Raw genomic sequence first — 21,006 nt, 5'->3', positions numbered from 1 at the left:
CGTGATCTCCAGACAGATCAAGGGAATGTAATGAGGCTTCACTGCACCCCAGACACCCCTCAGCCACTCTCTCCATCAAACACACACGCTCCTGTCCTCAATGCAGCTGTAATAAACCTCCAGTCACCTACCCACCTCTATGAAGCCATGCATATTTATTCGGTAATTACAGGTTAGCTTGAAGGCGCCTAGAGTCAGAGAACTCATTATTCCAGACTACAGACTTGACTGTAATGCAGCTGCCCAGCCAACACCCACAACACAACACCTTAGCATCTGCCCGTCTGTCTGTCTGTCTGTCTGTCTGTCTATCCGTCTGTCTATCCGTCTGTCTATCTATCCGTCTCTCTATCCGTCTGTCTATCCATCCGTCTATCCATCTGTCTGTCTATCAATCTGTCTATCCATCCGTCTGTCTGTCTGTCTGTCTGTCTGTCTGTCTGTCTGTCTATCTGTCTGTCTGTGTCTGTCTGTCTGTCTGTATCCATCTCTCTATCCGTCTGTCTATCCATCTGTCTGTCTGTCTCTCTATCCGTCTCTCTATCCGTCTCTCTATCCGTCTCTCTATCCGTCTCTCTGTCTGTCTGTCTGTCCGTCTATCTATCTATCCGTCTATCTATCTGTCTGTCTGTCCGTCCGTCCGTCCGTCCGTCCGTCCATCCGTCCATCCGTCTGTCTGTCTTCCATCTGTGTCTATCTATCTATCTATCTATCTATCTATCTATCTATCTATCCATCCGTCTATCAATCTATCTGTCTGTCTATCTATCCATCTATCTATCCGTCTGTCTATCCATCTGTGTCTATCTATCTGTCTGTCTGTCTGTCTGTCTATCTATCTATCTATCTATCTATCTATCTATCTATCTATCTATCTATCTATCTATCTATCCGCCTATCAATCTCTGTCTGTCTATCTATCCGTCTATCAATCTCTGTCTGTTTATCTATCCATCTATCTATCCATCTATCTATCTATCTATCAATGTCCGTCTATCTATCTATCTATCTATCTATCTATCTATCTATCTATCTATCTATCTATCTATCTATCCATCCGTCTATTAATCTATCAATGTCCGTCCGTCTATCTGTCCGTCTATCTATCTATCCATCTGTCTATCCGTCTGTGTCTGTCTGTCTGTCTGTCTATCCATCTGTCTATCCGTCTGTCTATCAATCTATCCATCGGTCTGTCTGTCTGTCTGTCTGTCTATCTATCTATCTATCTATCTATCTATCTATCTATCTATCTATCCGTCTATCCATCTGTGTCTATCTATCTGTCTATCTGTCTGTCTGTCTATCTATCCATCTATCTATCCGTCTGTCTATCCATCTGTGTCTATCTGTCTGTGTCTTTCTGTCTGTCTATCTATCCATCTATCTATCCGTCTGTCTATCCATCTGTGTCTATCTGTCTGTGTCTTTCTGTCTGTCTGTCCGTCTATCTATCAATCCATCCATCAATGTCTGTCCATCTATCTATCCATCTATCCGTTTGTGTCTGTCTGTCTGTCTATCCATCTGTCTATCTATCCGTCTGTGTCTGTCTATCTATCATCCGTCTATCAATCTATCAATCTGTCTGTCTGTCTATCTCTGTCTGTCTATCTATCCGTCTATCTATCCGTCTATCATCCATCCATCCATCCATACATCCGTGTCTGTCTATCTGCCTGTCTATCTATCTATCTATCTATCTATCTATCTATCTATCTATCTATCTATCTATCTATCTATCTATCTATCTATCCATCCGTCTATCAATCTCTGTGTCTATCTATCCATCTATCTATCTATCAGTCTGTCTATCCATCTGTGTCTGTCTGTCTATCTGTCTGTCTGTCCATCTATCTATCTATCTATCTATCTATCTATCTATCCATCCGTCTATCAATCTATCAATGTCCGTCCGTCTATCTGTCCGTCTATCTGTCCGTCTATCTATCTATCTATCTATCTATCAATGTCCGTCTATCTATCTATCTATCTATCTATCTATCCATCCGTCTATTAATCTATCAATGTCTGTCCGTCTATCTGTCCGTCTATCTATCCATATATCCGTCTGTCTATCCATCTGTGTCTGTCCGTCTATCTATCCGTCTGTCTGTCTGTCTATCTATCTATCCATCTGTCTCTCTATCTATCCAACTGTCTATCAATCTATCCATCTGTCTGTCTGTCTGTCTGTCTGTCTATCTAACCATCTATCCATCTGTCTATCCATCTGTGTCTATCTGTCTGTGTCTTTCTGTCTGTCTGTCCGTCTATCCATCCATCCATCCATCCATCAATGTCCATCCGTCTATCTATCTATCCATCTATCCGTTTGTGTCTGTCTGTCTGTCTATCCATCTGTCTATCTATCCGTCTGTCTGTCTGTCTGTCTATCATCCGTCTATCAATCTATCAATCTGTCTGTCTGTCTATCTCTGTCTGTCTATCTATCTATCCGTCTATCATCCATCCATCCATCCATCCGTCTATCTGTGTCTGTCTATCTGCCTGTCTATCCATCTGTCTATCTATCCGTCTGTCTGTCTATCCATCTATCCATCCATCTATCAATCTGTCTGTCTGTCTATCTATCTATGTCTATCTGTCTGTCTGTCTGTCTATCTATCCATCCAACCATCCATCCATCCATCTACATTGACAACTTTGGCATGACAAACACTACACATTTAAACACATAAGTACATTAAACTAAAACAGAGAATGCGATACAGACAGCGAAAGAGAGACTAAATCAAAGCAAGCAAAAGTCACTTTTCCCCATATGCTGTAAGCAAATACTCACAGATTTGGTGTGCTCAGGACGGGGAGCGATCGTGGGTGGGGGTGTGGCTTCATCCTCATCATCATCCTCTGAGACGGTGGCTACGGCAGGTGTCTCGGAAACGGTCTTGGAGTTCTGCGGAGCGTGAAACAAGCCAAGCAGGAAGTGAGGTTGACCGACTGACATCACAACATGGGTGCAAAACAAACCCAACGTCAACATGCCAACCACAAGAGCGGTGCTGCGTTATTCACCGCTGAGCTCCACAGGCCTCACCATCCGACCAGATACACCATAACCAGTGCATCGACTAAAGGTTAACTCCCCATCTTGCTCTGCAGCTAACCTGTTTCAGCCTGAACTACGGAGCACTACTCAGTACTCACTACAGCACTACTCAGCAGAAGAACTGCACAAAAAAGATGCTGATTCACAGTGCAGAGAGAGAGAGAGAAAGAGAGCGAGAGAGAGAGAGAGATGAACCCGCTGGCACCGCCTGGAGTGGCTGGCATCAATTCTGTCCTTCTGTTGAGTAGGCAGCCCTTACGGGACTCTGTCACCTTGTTGTTCACTGCATCCCTCCTGTTTTAAACCCCCCCCATTTCAGCTCTCAAGTCCCTCCTCTCTTTCACGCTTCCCCCCCCTGGCAAACTTCCTCCTGTCCAGTCTTTTGTCAATCTGTCATGTGAGCGAAGAGGACATTTGTCCACATTCCCCTCCTGACCTCAAACTCCTCTCAGCATGTCACAAATAAAGCTGGAAAACACAGTCACAATGACTCACCACTGCGTTGGAAGAGCTGTAGTTATCCGCACCTTTATCTGAAAAAAAAAGAAAAAAAAAAAAAAAAAAGACGAATGAGCGATGAGAAAGAGCCATAGAACTAATCTTTAGACAACATAATGCTGATATCATTTTTTTCAACTGCTGATGCCGATTTATAAAGGATTTGGTGGCTGAAGGATGATTTAAAGCCATTGTATTATATCATAATTGCAAATAAGGTGTACGCAAAATTTCTGAAATTATAATGTTTATTTGACACAGCAAAACACATTATGGAAATTGTGTTTATATATTTATACACATACATATATATACATTTTATATATATATATATATATATATATATATATATACATATATATATACATATATATATACACACATTTTATATATATATATATATATATATATATATATATATATATATATATATATTCATTTAATATATATAAAATATATATGTTCATTTTATTTATTTATATTCATATGGATTGATGGATGGATCTCACCAACATCTACACTGATATAGCTGTAATATATAAAGTGTGTCACACCCGTAAAGCTCATGTATTTCTGGCTGTTGGTCGTTTCTTTAGAGTCGTAGAATTTAAGCACGTCTAGAACCGCCTGAGGATTCTTCTTCTGCTCCAGTTTGGTGATGTTGGACGTCTGGAGTAACCGTGCCCACTGCTCAGGCATGCCCTACATAGAGAGCCACAAAAACAAGTACTGAAATCGGTGTAAACCATGGTAATCTATCTGTAACGGTGCCCAACATTATTACAGTGACAATGAGGCTTTCAGAAACATGCTTGCAGTAAAAGCAAAGGTAAACTTGACAGACAGATAAATATGGTCACAGTTCATCTGTGTTCTAATCAGAACGAGTGTGTTAGTGGTGAAGACACGCTGCTGGTTATCTGACCACCGGCGTCAGTTTAAGGTCTAATGAACTGAAGTAATTTAAGCGTTTCTGTTGGCGAGGCGACGTGGTTCTGACCCACCGGCTCTCATTAACACTCATTAGGCACACTGAACTCCTCTCAGTGTCACAGAGGGAAATGTACAGCTGATTTATAGTTCAGGCAAATAGCACAGCTCATTTAATATCTTATCAAACATAATAAACTAATTGTAAAGAGGAAGACAGATCTAGGCCCAGAAGTTAATGCTGTGAGCTTATTCTCTGTAGTTGAAAAATTCAGTGTCAAATCGGTGGAATCTACAGCGATTTTTATTTCTTGCTTGCTTTGGCATTTTCTCTTTATAATCAGGTGGTGTTTGTTCAGCCTCAATGTGCTATTTAAGAAGTTCTTATTGAATTTTACTTTTAGATTTGGCTAGAATTTGTCTTAATTTACCACTGAAGCATGGTTTATTTAGTCTTTATAGTTAAAAAAAAAAAAAAAAAAGTCAGTGTTTGGATGAAAACTATTTCACCTCAAACTATCCAGATATGCAATTAAATGTGGAGTCACAAACAGATTGTGTAATTATACAGAAATATATGCATATGTAAAAATGCCATGTATAGAATTGTTTTCTACATACACAAAGATTTTTGCTCACACTTACAGTGAACTCTCCAGTGACTGCGTCAAAGCCAACATGGATGGTGTGCTCAAAGTCCGATGGTAGAGAGATTTCTGGACGCTCCTTCTTTTTATTGGCTGAGGGACGAAGATGAGGGTGGAGACACAGTTGGGTGGAAGAAGAGAATAAAAAATAATGGACATTTAAATGTAGATGATCCCAATTATTTACTGTAAACATACAACACATTTTTAATTTTTGTATCTTTATTAGACTGATTGTATACATAAATATTTTATGTACTTTAAATACATATATTTAAAGTACATAAAATATCTGTGGCTCATTTTATCTGTAAAAGAACACCTGCCTAATAATTATGGACACCTCAATATAAGGCGTTTTTCATTTCCAGCCTTCATAAACAATTGTATATCACTTATAAATGATTAAATACAAAATTAATAGTAGTTTTTAAGATTGATGTGGTTTGGAATTGGTAAAATGCACCTTGAAAAAACAATATGATCAGAAAATCAACTTGCATAATAATTATGCACACAGTATACAGTCTTTGAGAAATCTCCTTTTAGGCCCTTTTAGCAAGTATCTAACACTAGTTGTCTGCCATTTTAGGCTCATACGTTTTTTTGATCAGTGCCGATTCTCACAAAGGCAATATTACTATATTTACACTGTCTGGCACATTCTCTAGATATTTTGCTCTGCTCCAGTTCCTGTGAGTGTCGGATCTGAGCGGATGCTGCTAATGCCTATTAAACAACGACTGGATCTCATCCTCATCTGCTCTATGCTGAAGCCAGGCAGGGTCTTTAATATTAATGATGTGCTAATGGGCTGGTAATTAACACAAAACAGGCCTCCTGAAACACAAGCCGCTCAGGAGGCAGGAGTGCATGAGACGAATGACACAAGTGGATGCGTGTCATTTGAGAAAGTGTGAGAAGCTGATGTCCCAAATTAAGGAGAAATGACCCAACAGAAGAGTGTTCATTGCTCTGAATAACAAAAAAAAACATCAAAGGTCAAAGGTTTATGGCCATAAAGTTGCTATTTGCTAGACAGATGTCTAGTAAATTGCTTGTGCTCATTGTGACCTTTGACCTTTAAGCTAACCCGGAATGACTGCCTATAAAAATTCTGTTCTTTCTGGATTTTTTTTAAGGCCCAATTTTAATAATAATTTTTCTGAGCTGCCAAAAGGCCTGTTGAGAAAGATGATTTGTTTTCTTTTAGAAAACAATACTAGCTAGTAGCAATAACCGTCACTCACTCTTGTCTCCTCCTCCAGTGAGTATCGATCGTATGAAGCCTTCTTTTCTCCTCTTGTCCTCTGGGTTGGGCGGCAGAGGTTTGGAGCCGTGATTCAGTGGGCCTGAGTCTTTACTGGACGAGCCAATCATGGTGCTGGTGTTTCTCATGGGTGGAGCTGGCGGCTTGTCTTCTACTTCCCCATTGTCTGACATCTTCAGCTGTTGGCGTGGCAAAATCTGAAACAACCATTTAGAGCTAGAGTTAGTGAAAAGGGGAGGGGCTAAAGTAAATTAACAGCAAGCGTTGCTGGAATGAAACTGAAGACATAATTAGATTTACCAAATTACCACCAATCTTCTTTTAATGGTATTTAGATTAAACTAGGCAGGAGGGGAACACAGCAGAGGAAAAAACAGCTAAGACAGGAGAAAAACACCATCTGAAGTGTCACGGTTTCCACAAAAGTATTAAGCCGCACAACTGTTTTCAACATTGATAATAATAGGAAATATTTCTTGAGAAATATTCTAATCAGAATATTAGAATGATTTCTGAAGGATCATGTGACACTGAAGACTGGAGATATGATGCTGAAAATCACAGGAAAAAATTACATTTTTAAATGTAAAAAAATAGAAAAAAAAAAATGTTGATCTTAAATTGTAATGATTTCACAATATTACTGTTCTTACTTTATTTTAATCAAATAAATGCAGCCTTGGTGATATAACCACACACATATACACATATATGTGTGTACACACATGTGTTTGTTTGTTTATTCAATATATATCACAATATATATCACTAACCCTAATATGAGCAATAATAACAGAAATTCTTCCCTTATAAAACACAACAAACTGAACCCTAAAGGGATAGTTCACCCAAAAATGAAATTTCTGTCATCATTTACTCCCCCTCAAGTTGTTCCAAATCTGTATACATTTCTTTCTTCTGTTGAACACAAAGGGATATATTTGTAAGAATGTTTTTAACCAAGCAGATCTGCCATAGTATTTTTTTCCCAACTATGGTAGTCAATGGGGGGCGAGATCTGCTTGGTTACAAACATTCTTCCAAATATCTTCCTTTGTGTTCAACAGAAGAAAGAAATTTATACAGGTTTAAAACAACTTAAGGGGAAGTAAATGATGACAGAATTTTCATTTCACTTCAATTTTTTGGGGTGAACTATCCCTTTAAATCAATTTAATTGATGTGAGTTTTTATTTATGAATATTTTCTGAAAGGTGCAAACAGACCAAAAACGGCCCCATCTTTGCAGTAAAAAACCACATGACTCTGAATCTGACATCAGTCCTGACACCTCGATTCAAACCAGGGTTATATAAAAATGGACAGACAGCATTATTTTTGGTTTGTGGTTAGTTAATATGAAATGCTTTTGGGAAGTTGACATGTCCTGTGGTGTGACATGTTATTCTCCATTTAAAACTTTTATCATCATACATAGGTTCTACTTTTTGAGCTCATGCTAATGATGATATAGAAACTACATGGAATATTTGTGCTTTTAAAAATTAATTTGCCATAGGACCATTTAAAATGAACTAAAAAGGTGATTAAAAAGGGGGGATGGGGGGGTAAGAGCACAAACCAGTTATAGGACCTACAATAAAAAAATAAAAAATAAAAAATAAAATTCTCTTTTCTGCATTTTACCTCACCTCTACTCTGGCCTGTCTACTTATTTTTTTTCTTTTTCTTTTTACTAAACCGAAACTAAAAAGCACTGTATAGTATGAATATTGTTGACTCTATAACAAATCACTTTGGATGAAAGCATCTGCTAAATGAATAAATGTAAATGTAAATTCTACCCTAAATCTTTATGTTGATTACAAAAAAAGCTCATGGAAAAGTTATCCTGTGTCGACTACTTTTGAATATGTTCATCTGCGCAAACAATCCAAAGAGATAGCACAGTATCACAACAAATACAAACACCTGACAAACCAAGCTGGACATTGACAAAACAAACAATGTTTATCTAAAACACATACAAACTGCCAACAGTAGTAGTAGTCATATGATATGGATTAATCAATGCCAACAGAGACATCTAGAGAGCAGCATAATGTACACACACACAATACAATTTTATGACAGCTTAAAACTCCACCTTACCAAAAACCTCTCAGCATACTGGCAAGCAATCCCACCAGTATTCCCTTAAGAAAAGCACCTCCAGATCCCACTGGACGCTGAGAGAGTGTGTGAGAGAGACTGTGTGTGTGTGTGCCGGCTTTAAGAGGCTGTGCCTTCCCTGATGTGATGTCACAGGTGAACAAAGACTATGAGTTTGATCTGTGACTGACTCGCCATGAATGGTGTAACATGATAGCAGAGATTGAGAAAAACACACACAGATAATACAAATAGGAAACTGTATTACCTGTAAACACACTTTTGCCACGAGCAAACAGACATCAGAAAGCCAGCAGGGCAAACAAACACACAATCAGAAACAACACGAGTGTGTTAAAGTCACAGAAACACTAAACACATGCACACACAGCTGGTGAATGACTGTTTGAGAGAGACAGGGTCTGTTGTTTGAGCACAGGGTCTATGTGGACGTGTGAAACCCTTCTTTACACTTTCACATTTGCTTTTCTATCACGTTGGGGACTTTCCATTGAATTCTATTGTTTATAGCTGAGCTAATGATATTTTATATCACCTAACCCTAAATCTAACCCTCGCACAAACGTTTTAGCATTTTTATATTTTTGTGAAAACATTATTTGTGTGTTTATTAAGCCGTTTTCTTCTTGGAGACTGTTGACTGGCCTATAGCTGGTTTCAGGTTGAACTATCCTTGTGGAGACATTTAGTCCTCACAATAGGCAAAACCTGACCCACAAAGCACACACACACACAAACAGAGAGACAGACTAACAACGCCCATGTGGACTCACATTTCAGACAGCGCTGTCACATTTAGCAGAGGTCTGTCATCACTGTGGTCTCTTTTAACAGACACAGACACACAGGCGAACACACACACACACAGACACAGACACACACACACACACACACACACACACACACACACACACACCTTAGTTAAACTAAATACAGATTGGAGGTGTTAAAGTTCATCTGCTGATATACAAGTCCAAAAAAGAGATGTGACAAACACTTGCACACATCTATTTGAATTATTTTAAAATATTTTATATTTTTTAAAATAAATAGATAAAAAATAAATAAATAAATGGAAGCACTTGCATAATGAAATTAATAAAAAAATAATTTGATACCTAAATACATTAAGAAAAATACATAGAATGATAGTTAAATAAATAGGAAAATATGTAAATAAACAAAATAAAAACAGGAGAGACAGAGCAACTAGATAAGGAAATGAATAAAAAAACAATTAGATAACTAAATACATTAATAAAAAACGGTGTCTATTTGCACTAAGTGCAAATAGCATCCCTTTTGGCAGATACTATTTACACTAACTCCGCCCACCAATGTGTGGTTGGGCCACTCAAGTTTTAAAAAAGACATGTGGAACTCAACATCTTCAGTGGTGCAGCAGTAGTGAGTAAGGCTCGCAGACCTGGCTTTTAACGCGGTCGACGCAGGTTCGAATCTGCCTTTTGCCGTGCTCACATTTATTTTCAGTAAAAATGCGAACAAGTGTTTTATAATATTAAAAGTGTTTACTGGGTAGGGTTAGGGGAAGGTGTAGGGAGGGTTTTTATTCTCCCAATAAGGCAGTATCCATTTAATAATTTTAATAAATATAATCATTTACACTCTATGATATTATTGCATCCTGTTAATGCACAAAAATACTGAGGTGCAAATAGCATCTGCCAATATAATGTATAGATAGCATCTAATAACTATTTATTGCAAAGAACTGATACTTTTACATGGTGTAAATAGAATCTATCGCTATTTTATTTACCTAGTGTAAATAGCATATCACTAAGAAAATATGCAATTTTCACTTAGTGCAAATAGCCGCTGCCAATAAAAAAAAATTACATAGATAAACTAGGTAAATATATAAATATGAGAAAGACAGAGTGATTGGATAATAGAATTAAATGGGTGGTTGATTATGATTTCACTTTTTTAGCTTTAGTTAGTATGTAATGTTGCTGTTTGAGCATAAATAACATCTGCAAAGTTACGACGCTCAAAGTTAAATGCAAAGGGAGGTATTTTCTTTTACAGAAATCGCTTTTTAAGGATTACAACAAGCTTCTTTCCAGGTTAGTGATATCACTAACCCTAAAATTTACATAAACCCTGCCCCGGGAACACGCAACAAAGGGAGTGAGGCCATGTTGGGCTGCTTTAATGGCACATGCTAGTCGAGTTGAATCAACTCCACAGCAACTACATAAATTTATCCACTAACCATTCAAAAACATCCTCTTGCATTCTAAAAGTTGTAACTTCTTCCCGAGTCTCTCTATCAGTGTCCGACTCCGGTTTGAACAATATAAGGCATCATTTTGGCTGCGTGAGATTCTCCAGCTTTGCTGTTGTTGAGCAACCGACCAAAGCGCAAGCTGTTAAAGCTCCGCCCTCTTTTGGAAAGGGTGACAGGAGCAGCAGCTCATTTGCATTTAAAGGGACACACAAAAACTTCAGACACATTTTGGGGACACCAGACACTTATATTACATCTTGTAAAAGAGGCATTATAGGTCCCCTTTAATAATAATAATTAAACAAAGGTAACTAAATACATGTCGGAGCTTATAGCATCATGGGCAGCACTCCGACGGTTCGCGGTTGCGCCTGAGGAGACCTGAGCTTGAGTCCCGGCTCGCAGACCCCTCTCTCTCCCATTTTGCTTCATACCTTCCTATCGCATAAAGGGAAAATTAAAATAATAAAGAACTAAATGCATAAAAATTTACAAAGATATGTAAATAAATAGGTAAAAAAGGTAAGTAAATAAATACATAGGAGAGACAATTAAATAAAAAATAAAAATACATAAATTATAAAAGTAAATTGAACTAAATTGACAGACAGAAAGAAAGACAGACGAATAAATTAATAAATCAATACAGAAAGAAATTAATTTGAACAAACCCCCTTACCAATAAAAAAGGGAATTAGTTTAAAAATAAATAAAGTCACACTGATATAAAGTTGCAATTATGAAGCAAAGTTGCCATTGTGAGATGCCACATGAAATCACTTTTACAATCACCAAAACACAAGTACACTAGTTTTAAAGACAAAGACCAGTGAAACAGCAGGAATGAGGAAGTAAGTAAATCTCAGGGACTTTGGTCTGGACTCTGGTAATTAAATTAACCTCAGTGCTGTTAAACACACACACACACACGCACACACACACACGCACAAGCATCTAACAAACCTCAGGTGCATTTCATTCAAGTAAACAAAGGGCTTCATTCACAGTTGAACCTGTGTGTTCCCCTTCATTGTCTCAAAGAGAACACGCAAAAACAAGAACCAAGTTCTGAGACTTGAAAACCACCATAGGGAGATCCAAACAAATACCGTAAGAAGAAGTAGTTCTAACGTCTAACTGTGACTCAGCGATCTGTTTATTAGGTTGTCCACACTTAAATGACATGATAACACCTGATGATTTTCCTGTGCTGCTTCAGCGCAGCGTGACGTATCCGGCGAGACATCAGACATCAGTTTGGTGTGGCCTGTGCTTAGTCATGTGTTTGTCAGGTACCACTACTGATCGCTTACAGTATTTCAAATTTTTGATTTTGTTAGTATTTTTTCTGTAGAAAGACAAACATAAATAGTGATGAAAGCCAAAATATTAAATATCACAGATGAATATTTACTGCGTAATCCACTATTTTGTAGAGGGGGAATTTTCACCTGAGATTTGGAGCCAAATTAGAGGGGCATAAAAATGACTTTAGAAAGATGGCAGCATTGGTAGGTCTATTAGTAAAATCTGTTGACTTTAGCCATCTTTGTTTCATTATATGCCAAAAGTGCATGCCTGTCACTCAAGAAATATTAAAGATATCTTAATATCCTTTTAGATTCTGGTTTTAGATTCTGGACTAGAAACAGGCTAAATTATGCTGATGCACAAATCCCACGTGCTTTATCCTTTACAAAACATCTTTTCCACTCTTAAACTGGCAATACAAAAATGAGGTGAAATACCATGGTACTTTACATATTCATAGACCATGGTATTTATGTGGTACTTCAAGGAACTTCTAAGACCAACATGGTATTGTTAATATGGTTAAAACTGCAGATCTGTGATTCTCTTCATTCTATAAAACACAACACTAGTTAAAATTAACAACTAAAACTCAATTAGCAATGTGTCTAAACAAGTAAACTGGTATGTTACCCAGCCAGAATACTGTGTGAACAGTGTCGTTATTGTTAACTACAACTAAAATTAACTAAAATACTTAAATGAAATAAAGCTGAAATAAAAAAGATGAAAAACATAAATGGAAATAATTGCATAAAAATTTAAAAAATGCTTTTTAAAATACTTTCACATGGAAAAGTCATGATTATGATATTACTATTCTATATATGAATGAATGAAAGATCTTGCATTGTAATATAAAAATATAAATATAAAAGCTCAACTATTAAATAGGACATATTATGCTTTTTTACATGTACTTTCTTTAGTGTGTAATGTTGCACAAGTTAGAAAGCACAAAGTCACTCAAAGGGAGTTATTCTCTATATAAGTGCGTACTGTTTCTGAACTCCCTGAAACGCCTTGATCGTAGTCTTGAGTTTTCTTCCGGAATAAACACATCACAATATTCCTCATTAAAATAATTTCCACCCAACACATACGTAAAATAAAGAGTGCAGGGCCTGGTTGAGTTGAGTTAGTAGTGTGTTGAAACTCGCAGTTATGGTAAGGGCCGTGACATTTCCCAAACACTCTCAAAGCAGCTGACCAATCACAACACACTGGTCCAGCTGACCAATCAGAGCACATTGCACTTTTCTGAAGGAGAGGCTTTATAGGAGACCACAAATGACTGGATTCAATATCAATTATGTGAAAAATAAGGTGTTGTTACTGTCTAGTAGACCCCAAAAACAATCAAGACATAATAGGTCCTCTTTAATAAATACTATAAAACTATAACTAATACTAAAATGACACTGCATGCAGTGGTCCTGACAGAGATCAGATGGGGTTTTCTTAGCTCATGTGAGATCACACAGAACAAAGACACATCATTCATCAGGATAAGAATAGCTCTGGTCTCTCTAGAGGTGTAACAGAGCGCAGTGTGACGGAAGCACTGCAGCTTCAACTATTAAAATAGCCATTGCTATAAATGTAGGAATTCTGTGAATTTATAGATTTGTCTTGTTAAGCAGGCGAGTTTGTGCAAGTAAGAAAAATTTAATTCTGGACAGGATATGAGCGGGGTTTCTGATTACTCCTCGCACATGCTAATCACTGTTGTGGCATTCTTTTGAGTCACCTGACAGGTTTTGGGAAATGTTTCCTGAAGTCATTTCTCTGACATGTGGTTAATTTGCCTCAGGCTGCATGAAACGGCCTTTATGAGACCTGCAAAGCAAGGCCAGGAACAGATTTTCATTACCTTTGTGAAGACATGCAGAGACAGAATTGGCACACATGCGGTTTAATCTCGTGTTCAAGCTGGTGTTAAGAAAATTATACTAAACAGAGACTTGTGAGAGGACTGTATATACACAAGATGTCTTTTCATTAGAATAAAATTCTCACCCAGAATTCAATAAGCACATTTAATTTATAACTAAAAAGTCAATAACATTCATTTTGCTAACATGTCTAAGACTATAAATATCACTGCTTCTGCTGGTATTCTCTTTTTAAAGTTATTGTGTTATTTTAGTATTACTTTTATACTATTTATTAATATTTTGAATTAGCTTTTATTTTTATATATTCCGTCTTCACTTTAATTGTAGTTTAAGTTTTAGTAATTTTGATATGTGCTTTTGTCAATTTTTGTGTGTGTGTGTGTGGGGGGGGGGGGGGGGGGGGTTTATTTAAAATTTAAAATTCTTTTTTTTTTTTTTTTTCCTTTTTTGTAATTTTAGTATTTCAGGGTTCAAGTTTAGGTTTTAGGTATTTCCTACTGAAGAAAATAGTAGAATGTGTGTAGAGTTTGTAACCAGAATTTCTGTCTGTACAAACTGGATAAACAAACAAAGAAAATTTAATGACGCTAATCTTGCAAACTTCCTGTAGTTAGTTCTTCCTCAAAAAACTAAATGCATCAACCCAATCTTTATCTTGCGCATGACATATTGTAATATTTGTTACCAATATGCATTTATAATTTTAATGAATATGCAAAGTGTATGCATAGGCGTTCAGCCTGAGGCCGAGACTGCTTTTTTTGCAGTTCTCTTCTAGTGAAGACATTCCATTTAAATGAAATAAACCTGTCTCTCTCTCCTCCAGAGCATGCATTTACACTCATTTTTCTGTTGGACCTCATTTGAACCTCTGTCTGGTGTCCAAACACTCTGTTATGACAGTGATGGGCTCACAGACATGACGGATCCGTTTCATAACAAGACCACTGAGACCTGACTGCACATCAGAGTCTCTCGACGATCCATTAGTCAACTCTGGACAGGAGAGAGACATTCACAGTGGCCTTTTTAAGACAACATGAATCATTCCTAATGAATGTTCCTGGTCTTATTCTGCATGATTTATCTCTAAACATTACTGTAAAGGAAATAAAATAATGTTTGTTTTCACAGTCTTTTATCAAAATGTGAAAATTTCTACAATTACTTTGATGCTGATGTATTAAAAGCTGTGTGGACGGAATATAAAATATTGCACCTAGTTAAATCCTCATTATTTCCTGTTAAATATTCGTTTTCACTCATAAATGTGTGCAAATGCATTGTGAATGATAGTTCATGATGCTTCTAAAGACAAATGGTACTTGATGAAACACAAACAGGATCAACTACAAATCCAAAACTAATTAAATACAAAGTTAAACATGAAAAGCTAATCCGAACAGGAGCAAACTAGCAGACCGGCTGAGGTTTTAATCGATGAATTTACCATTACAACTCAAAACTTAAAGGGTTAGTTCACCCAAAAATGAAATTTCTGTCCTTACGTACTCACCCTCATGTCATCCCAAACCCGTAAGACCTTCATTCATCTTCAGAACACAAATTAAGATATTTTTGATGAAATCTGAGGGTTTCGGAACCGCACATAGCAGCAACATCATTGCACCTTTTGAGGTCCAGAAAGGTAATAAAGACATCCTTAAAATAGTTCACGTGACTACAGTGGTATAACTGTAATGTTATGAAGCGACAAGAATACTTTTAGTGCGCAAAAACAAAATGATTAACAAATAATGACTTTTTGAACTGTGAATTGTGTTTCTACTGGAGCCTGGTACGGCACTTCACGATTACAAACCGCTCTCGGTCCGGAATTCTCGGCACGTTTGTCTAACCGTGCTGAATCGTGCTGGTAGAATCCGTGAAGTGATGTCGACACACAGGATTGGTCACTTGTCTGTTGCCTGGCTACCAGTTTCTCCGTAGCTGGCTAAGTGCTCTATTTGGGCGAGGTAAACACAAATGAATAATAAAATTAAAAGAAATATCTAATCATCCGCCATAATGCGGTCGTTATTACATCTCATATCATAAATAAACCGTTGCGTTACCAAGGTAACAACTGACGCTTTTAGATTACATTCCAAAGAGCGGCCATTATCAGACCCACAGTGGAAAACGAAACCGGAACCGTACCAGCTGGTCCGGATCAGTACGGAATGGAATGGTTACGCAATGAGAACCGTTCGGCCCAATGGTGGAAAAGCGGCTATAGTGAGCGCTTCCGTGTTCTATGCCAGAACACCGGCTCAGTTTAGGCCGACGCTGTTCACGTGAGCACCACGACGCATACGCGTGATGCTTGACGCAGGAGCCGGCCAATACTGAGCCGGCGATCTGGCATAGAACACGGAAGCGCTGCACTGCATTACATCAACTGTGTATGACAACAGTTCAAATTGTTAAATAAAGTCGCTAATTTTGTTTTGTTTTTGCGCACAAAAAGTATTCTCGTCACTTCATAACATTAAGGTTGAACCACATAAGGTTGCTGCCTATGTGTGCTTCAGAAACCCTCGGATTTCATCAAAAATATCTTAATTTGTGTTCTGAAGATGAATGAAGGTCTTGCGAGTTTTGGATGACATGAGAGTGAGTACTTAACGACAGAAATTTCATTTTTGGGTGAACTAACCTTTTAAACTGTGTGATACTGGAACAGTTAAATATTCATAACTTTCTGAAAACTGTATGACTGTGGCATCATGCACAAAATATTTCACATGGCCGATCAAACTCGTGGTTCAGTGGCATCAAACCTCTAACAGTCTGTCGTTCCCTGGAGATACAGCTTTAAAAACACGCTCACATCTCCCCAGGAGGACGCTCTCTTCCAGGGTTAAACTGGGTAGCGGACTACCCCGTCATCTTAAACATGCACACACACACACAATCCCTCCAGACAAAATACTTACACATTCTGATGTTCAAAGACGGACGATGTGAAAATGAGCAATGCATGTGTGTGTCTGTGTGTGTGCACAGCCTGGCATCTTTTCAAACCAAGAGAGATGATCATAACAGTGCCGGCGGTAGGGAGGTAGGGGGGTGATGGGGTTGTTGGTGGGGATTCTGTTACAGACAGAAAGCAGTGTTGCAGCTTTATGTACATGCTAATGATCTACACAGGGTGGGGTGCAGGCAGACACTTTTAGTGTATATTTTATCATATATTAAAAACAGCACAGCTCCTCAATATGCTGAATTATTCCCAAGACATGAAGGAATACTGAACTCACAAATTTGAGTTTGAATTTGCTGGTAATTCCTAAAATAACACTTTAAAGGTTATGCAAATAGCATATTATGAACGTTCTGAAAATGTTCTAAAAATATTTTATTATACAAAAAAAAGATATTATTAATTTTTACTCCTTCCCTGAGGAATATGCATAACAAATATTCATATTTATTCCACACACACACAAAAATAAATAAAAAATAATAAAAATAAAAAGATTCACACACATTATCTTGTTCATTAGTTTACATCCTGGTTTTTAATCACGTGTTTTGCCTCTTAGAGCATCAGTATTTGTGATAGTTGTGTTTAAGCCCTTCCTGAGAAGTAAAGCTGGATCTTAACATCATATAGACAAAATTTAAAAGAACCAACAGTAGTTAAAGTTTTAAATAGGATGATTTCTCTAAATATATCCCACAATATGACGTCAATATCTTTTTTTTTATAAAAATAAAAACAATGGGCATTTTCATTTTCTCAAAATGTAACATCTAGATTGTGCAAATGGTATATAAACCTATGAGAAGAAAAGCATAGCATTATTATGCCAGCAATTAGTGTAATCTAACTTACAGTATATATGAGGAATGATATTGGTATCACTATGTTAATATTGAAAGATTTTTATGTACCACAATATTACATTATATTTCATACTCCAATGATTACCATGGTACAAAAACTAGATATATGTGTGTGTGGTTTTGCCTAAGTGGGCTAAATGTGACCAAACCTGTCTTTTGTGCACATCCCTGGACATCCCTATTGTAAAACAACTTCTAAATTAAGTAAATAATGTTGTTTGTTATTCGAACAAAATTAAATTTTGGGTTTAGGTCAGTGTTAATAGAAAAAAGCTAGTTAAGTGTGTGTGTAGCGGAACTACAGAGATCATCCAATCCCTGGAGTCGTGATGCTGCCACGGCCAGAGCCCAACTAGAGCAGATGGTACTGAAGAAACACAGCCAATTTACATAGAAATCAACAGACAGAAAATTAAATGATGACCTACAACACAAGACTCCATCAGTGACCATAACAATACTCAAACTCACCATTTGTCAGACTGGTTCAAATTGGCTTAGCTCTTGGATTAGTCTTCGATACTTGGATTAGTGTTGGATAAATTTGAGCATAACATGCAATCACACAAATAAACACAAGTGAACTGTCCAGACCATCATCTAGCTTTGTCTTGGTGTTGTCCATGGCAAAACCTCAAGCTTGTTTTTAGGGATGCTCAATTTGGTCAAAGATTGTGATATAAACCTTCACATTCTTAAATGCCACTGTAATTTCCTGTCAAATCCAGCAAACCCTTTGTATAATGTTCCATCAGATGCTTTTAAAATAAATCTCAAATTTCAAATTACAACTAAACTTATTCTGTTTTCATGTGCCTTAGTCATAAAGACAGATTGTACGGTTGAACATAGACATGCTATGGTCGGATTCCTCTATCCTGAGTCTCGATGTAGTCTGACAAGGAAGAATTACACATGAGTCATGGTATTGATCTGAGATCCCATCTTACAGCACTCAGCAGTACCTAGCTAAAGAAGAACCACGAGCCAGAAGCAGATCAATGAAATCGACCTCACAGACACTGTCTTTAGAGTTTCTTACAGGCCATCCTGTTAGTCAACCTCCAGAATGTGCCATCACAGATCCGCTCTATTGTCCTGTGCAGCAAACCTGGATATAATCCCTTCCCCCTCGACTTTAGGGTCCCATAGAGTCCCTCCCTTTCACCCCTAAAAAATAGATGCTATTGTCTCTCTTTCTCGTGTCCCAAAGGACTCGGCAAGCAAGATGGTCGTATGTTCCTTAAACTAACATTTCACCGGGGGTCTCATCAATAATGCCCCTCTGAGTAAGTGACACACGTAGATCTAAACTGGAGCGTCACACTGCGACGTGTCTCATAGATTATGCCAGTGCGTTTGAGCCTTGCCGTCCCTCCTAGCATCGGGGATGCGGCCCGTCTGGTTGCTAAAAGGATGATGGGACATAAATTTAAGTTTTATGGCTCCCCTGAAGTGTGTACTTCCTGTGTTGTTTTTGGTAATGATGTGTTCATCTGGTTAAAATGCATCCATCGGGGAAATATATGCAAATGTTTTCTGCAGTTTGGAGGCAACATGGTGGATTGTGATCTAAAAATGTTTCAGTTTAGAAAACAAAATGTTTTCTTCCCCATTCCTATTCATGTTCCTATTCATGTCATGTTAAAAAATGTTGCATATTGTTTGGCTTATGCAGTTCACAGCAATATTAATACACTTAAAGGAAGGGTAAGCAATTTCAGAGAGGCTAGCAATAGCAAGTTAGCTTTGAAAGCATGAGATCCCACCCATTCCAAGCCACACCACCTCCATAAGACATGAACGCGCACAGCAGATTCTGCAAAGCGTCACGAGAGACAGTGTTAAATTACCTCTTGTCTCAAAGCACATAACATTACAATAATAATGAATGTAAACAACTTACAGAGCTCCTACTTGTACCACCTGACTGCTGCAGATTCATATCAGCATTGATAGAGTTGACATAGAAAGGCATAAATCCGAGTTTGAGAACGTGAACAGCTCCAGGTAGAACATCACAAGCTGCCATCTCGTAATTACAGTTAAGACATGGCGTGAGCGCGGCATAAGCTTGTTGTTTTAGTTCAGGAGGAACTGTAAAATGTGGCTGCTGTTTGTTTTTGCCACTCGGTGACTATTTGTCTAAACCTCTGCACAGCCTTACAGGATGCCCTGATGACGTGTGATGTCTGCATGAGCATTTGGAGGTATGGAAATACATATGTTGTCAGGAAGGTAGGACATTATCATTGCATTCAGAGCGAATGCAATGATTGGACGAATATTTTTTGGTCCTGAGACTTCCACAGAAGATATATGTACATTTTTTAATATTTAGACAATTTCTATTTTTGATTGCTCAGGATGTGAAGAGAGTTTCAATCAGTACAACAAAGTGATTATAAAAAAAGATGCCTACCCTACCTTGAAGAAGGGCCGCGCAAATTATCGAATTAAAACTGAAATAGTGATTAACAAATTGTGCATTTGGGAACGATTTATATATATATATATATATATATATATATATATATATATATATATATATATACACACACACACACACACACACACACATATATACACATTAGGGGTGGGAGAAAAAAATCGATGCATCGCGATTCTCTTCAACGATTCTGGATCGATTCTGAGAATTTCAGAATCGATTCTGAGCTCATTTTAACCGCAGTTACGAGATGACGCTGCGTGTGCTTACGGTGCGTGTCCACCGGCGCGGAGCAGAGCAAGCGTTTTCAATTCATTCATATGGAAGTTGAGCTTCACTCTCGCGAACCCTGAAGATGCTCAACTTCCATAGGAATGAACTGAATAGGCTCGCTCCGCGCCAGTGGACACGCACCGTCAGAAACAACCGTAATGTTTCCATTTCCTCTCGTACACACACCACTCGAACCTTCTATAAAATAAGCCTTCATACAGTTCGAAAAAACTAGCGAATTACGCGCGCCCATTGCGAGGACATTCGCGTGGTTCATCATTGCACTGTGAGAGAAACGCGCTTGCAGCTCGTGTTCTCGCCTGCCGGTAGGCCTATTTTCCTTACAAGTGCTCTACGAAGGCATCATTTGTATGTTGTTTGGAGTGCTGTTGTGGGCTTAAATTTTATAAATATGAAA

At 37.8% G+C, this 21,006-nt stretch overlaps 2 protein-coding genes across 4 annotated transcripts in view; one reads left to right on the top strand and one right to left on the bottom strand.

The window, feature by feature from the left end:
• Positions 1-21,006, bottom strand: part of pak1 (p21 protein (Cdc42/Rac)-activated kinase 1) — a 57,679-nt gene that overhangs the window by 17,852 nt on the left and 18,821 nt on the right. For 2 of the 3 annotated variants that reach the window (XM_051870626.1, XM_051870624.1), the window contains exons 2-6: positions 6,399-6,615; positions 5,147-5,241; positions 4,126-4,273; positions 3,569-3,606; positions 2,807-2,920 (exon numbers count right to left, since the gene is read on the bottom strand). In XM_051870626.1, the coding sequence (XP_051726586.1) occupies positions 2,807-2,920; positions 3,569-3,606; positions 4,126-4,273; positions 5,147-5,241; positions 6,399-6,591 (588 nt within the window). In that variant the 5' untranslated portion in view covers positions 6,592-6,615. Of the gene's footprint in view, positions 1-2,806; positions 2,921-3,568; positions 3,607-4,125; positions 4,274-5,146; positions 5,242-6,398; positions 6,616-8,530; positions 8,647-21,006 lie in introns of those variants that run through there. The other variant, XM_051870627.1, reaches the window with a different exon arrangement.
• aamdc (adipogenesis associated, Mth938 domain containing) overlaps positions 262-21,006 on the top strand; it is a 73,855-nt gene continuing 53,110 nt past the window's right edge. Inside the window, exon 1 of the mRNA XM_051870636.1 lies at positions 262-265. The gene's annotated coding sequence lies outside the window, so the exon portion shown is untranslated. The remainder of the gene's footprint in view (positions 266-21,006) is intronic.

The sequence above is a fragment of the Ctenopharyngodon idella genome, chromosome 18 (genome assembly GCF_019924925.1).
Source record: "Ctenopharyngodon idella isolate HZGC_01 chromosome 18, HZGC01, whole genome shotgun sequence".
Lineage (NCBI taxonomy): Eukaryota > Metazoa > Chordata > Actinopteri > Cypriniformes > Xenocyprididae > Ctenopharyngodon > Ctenopharyngodon idella.
Note: the sequence above shows the minus strand (reverse complement) of the source record. Positions and strands in the feature narration are given on the sequence as shown.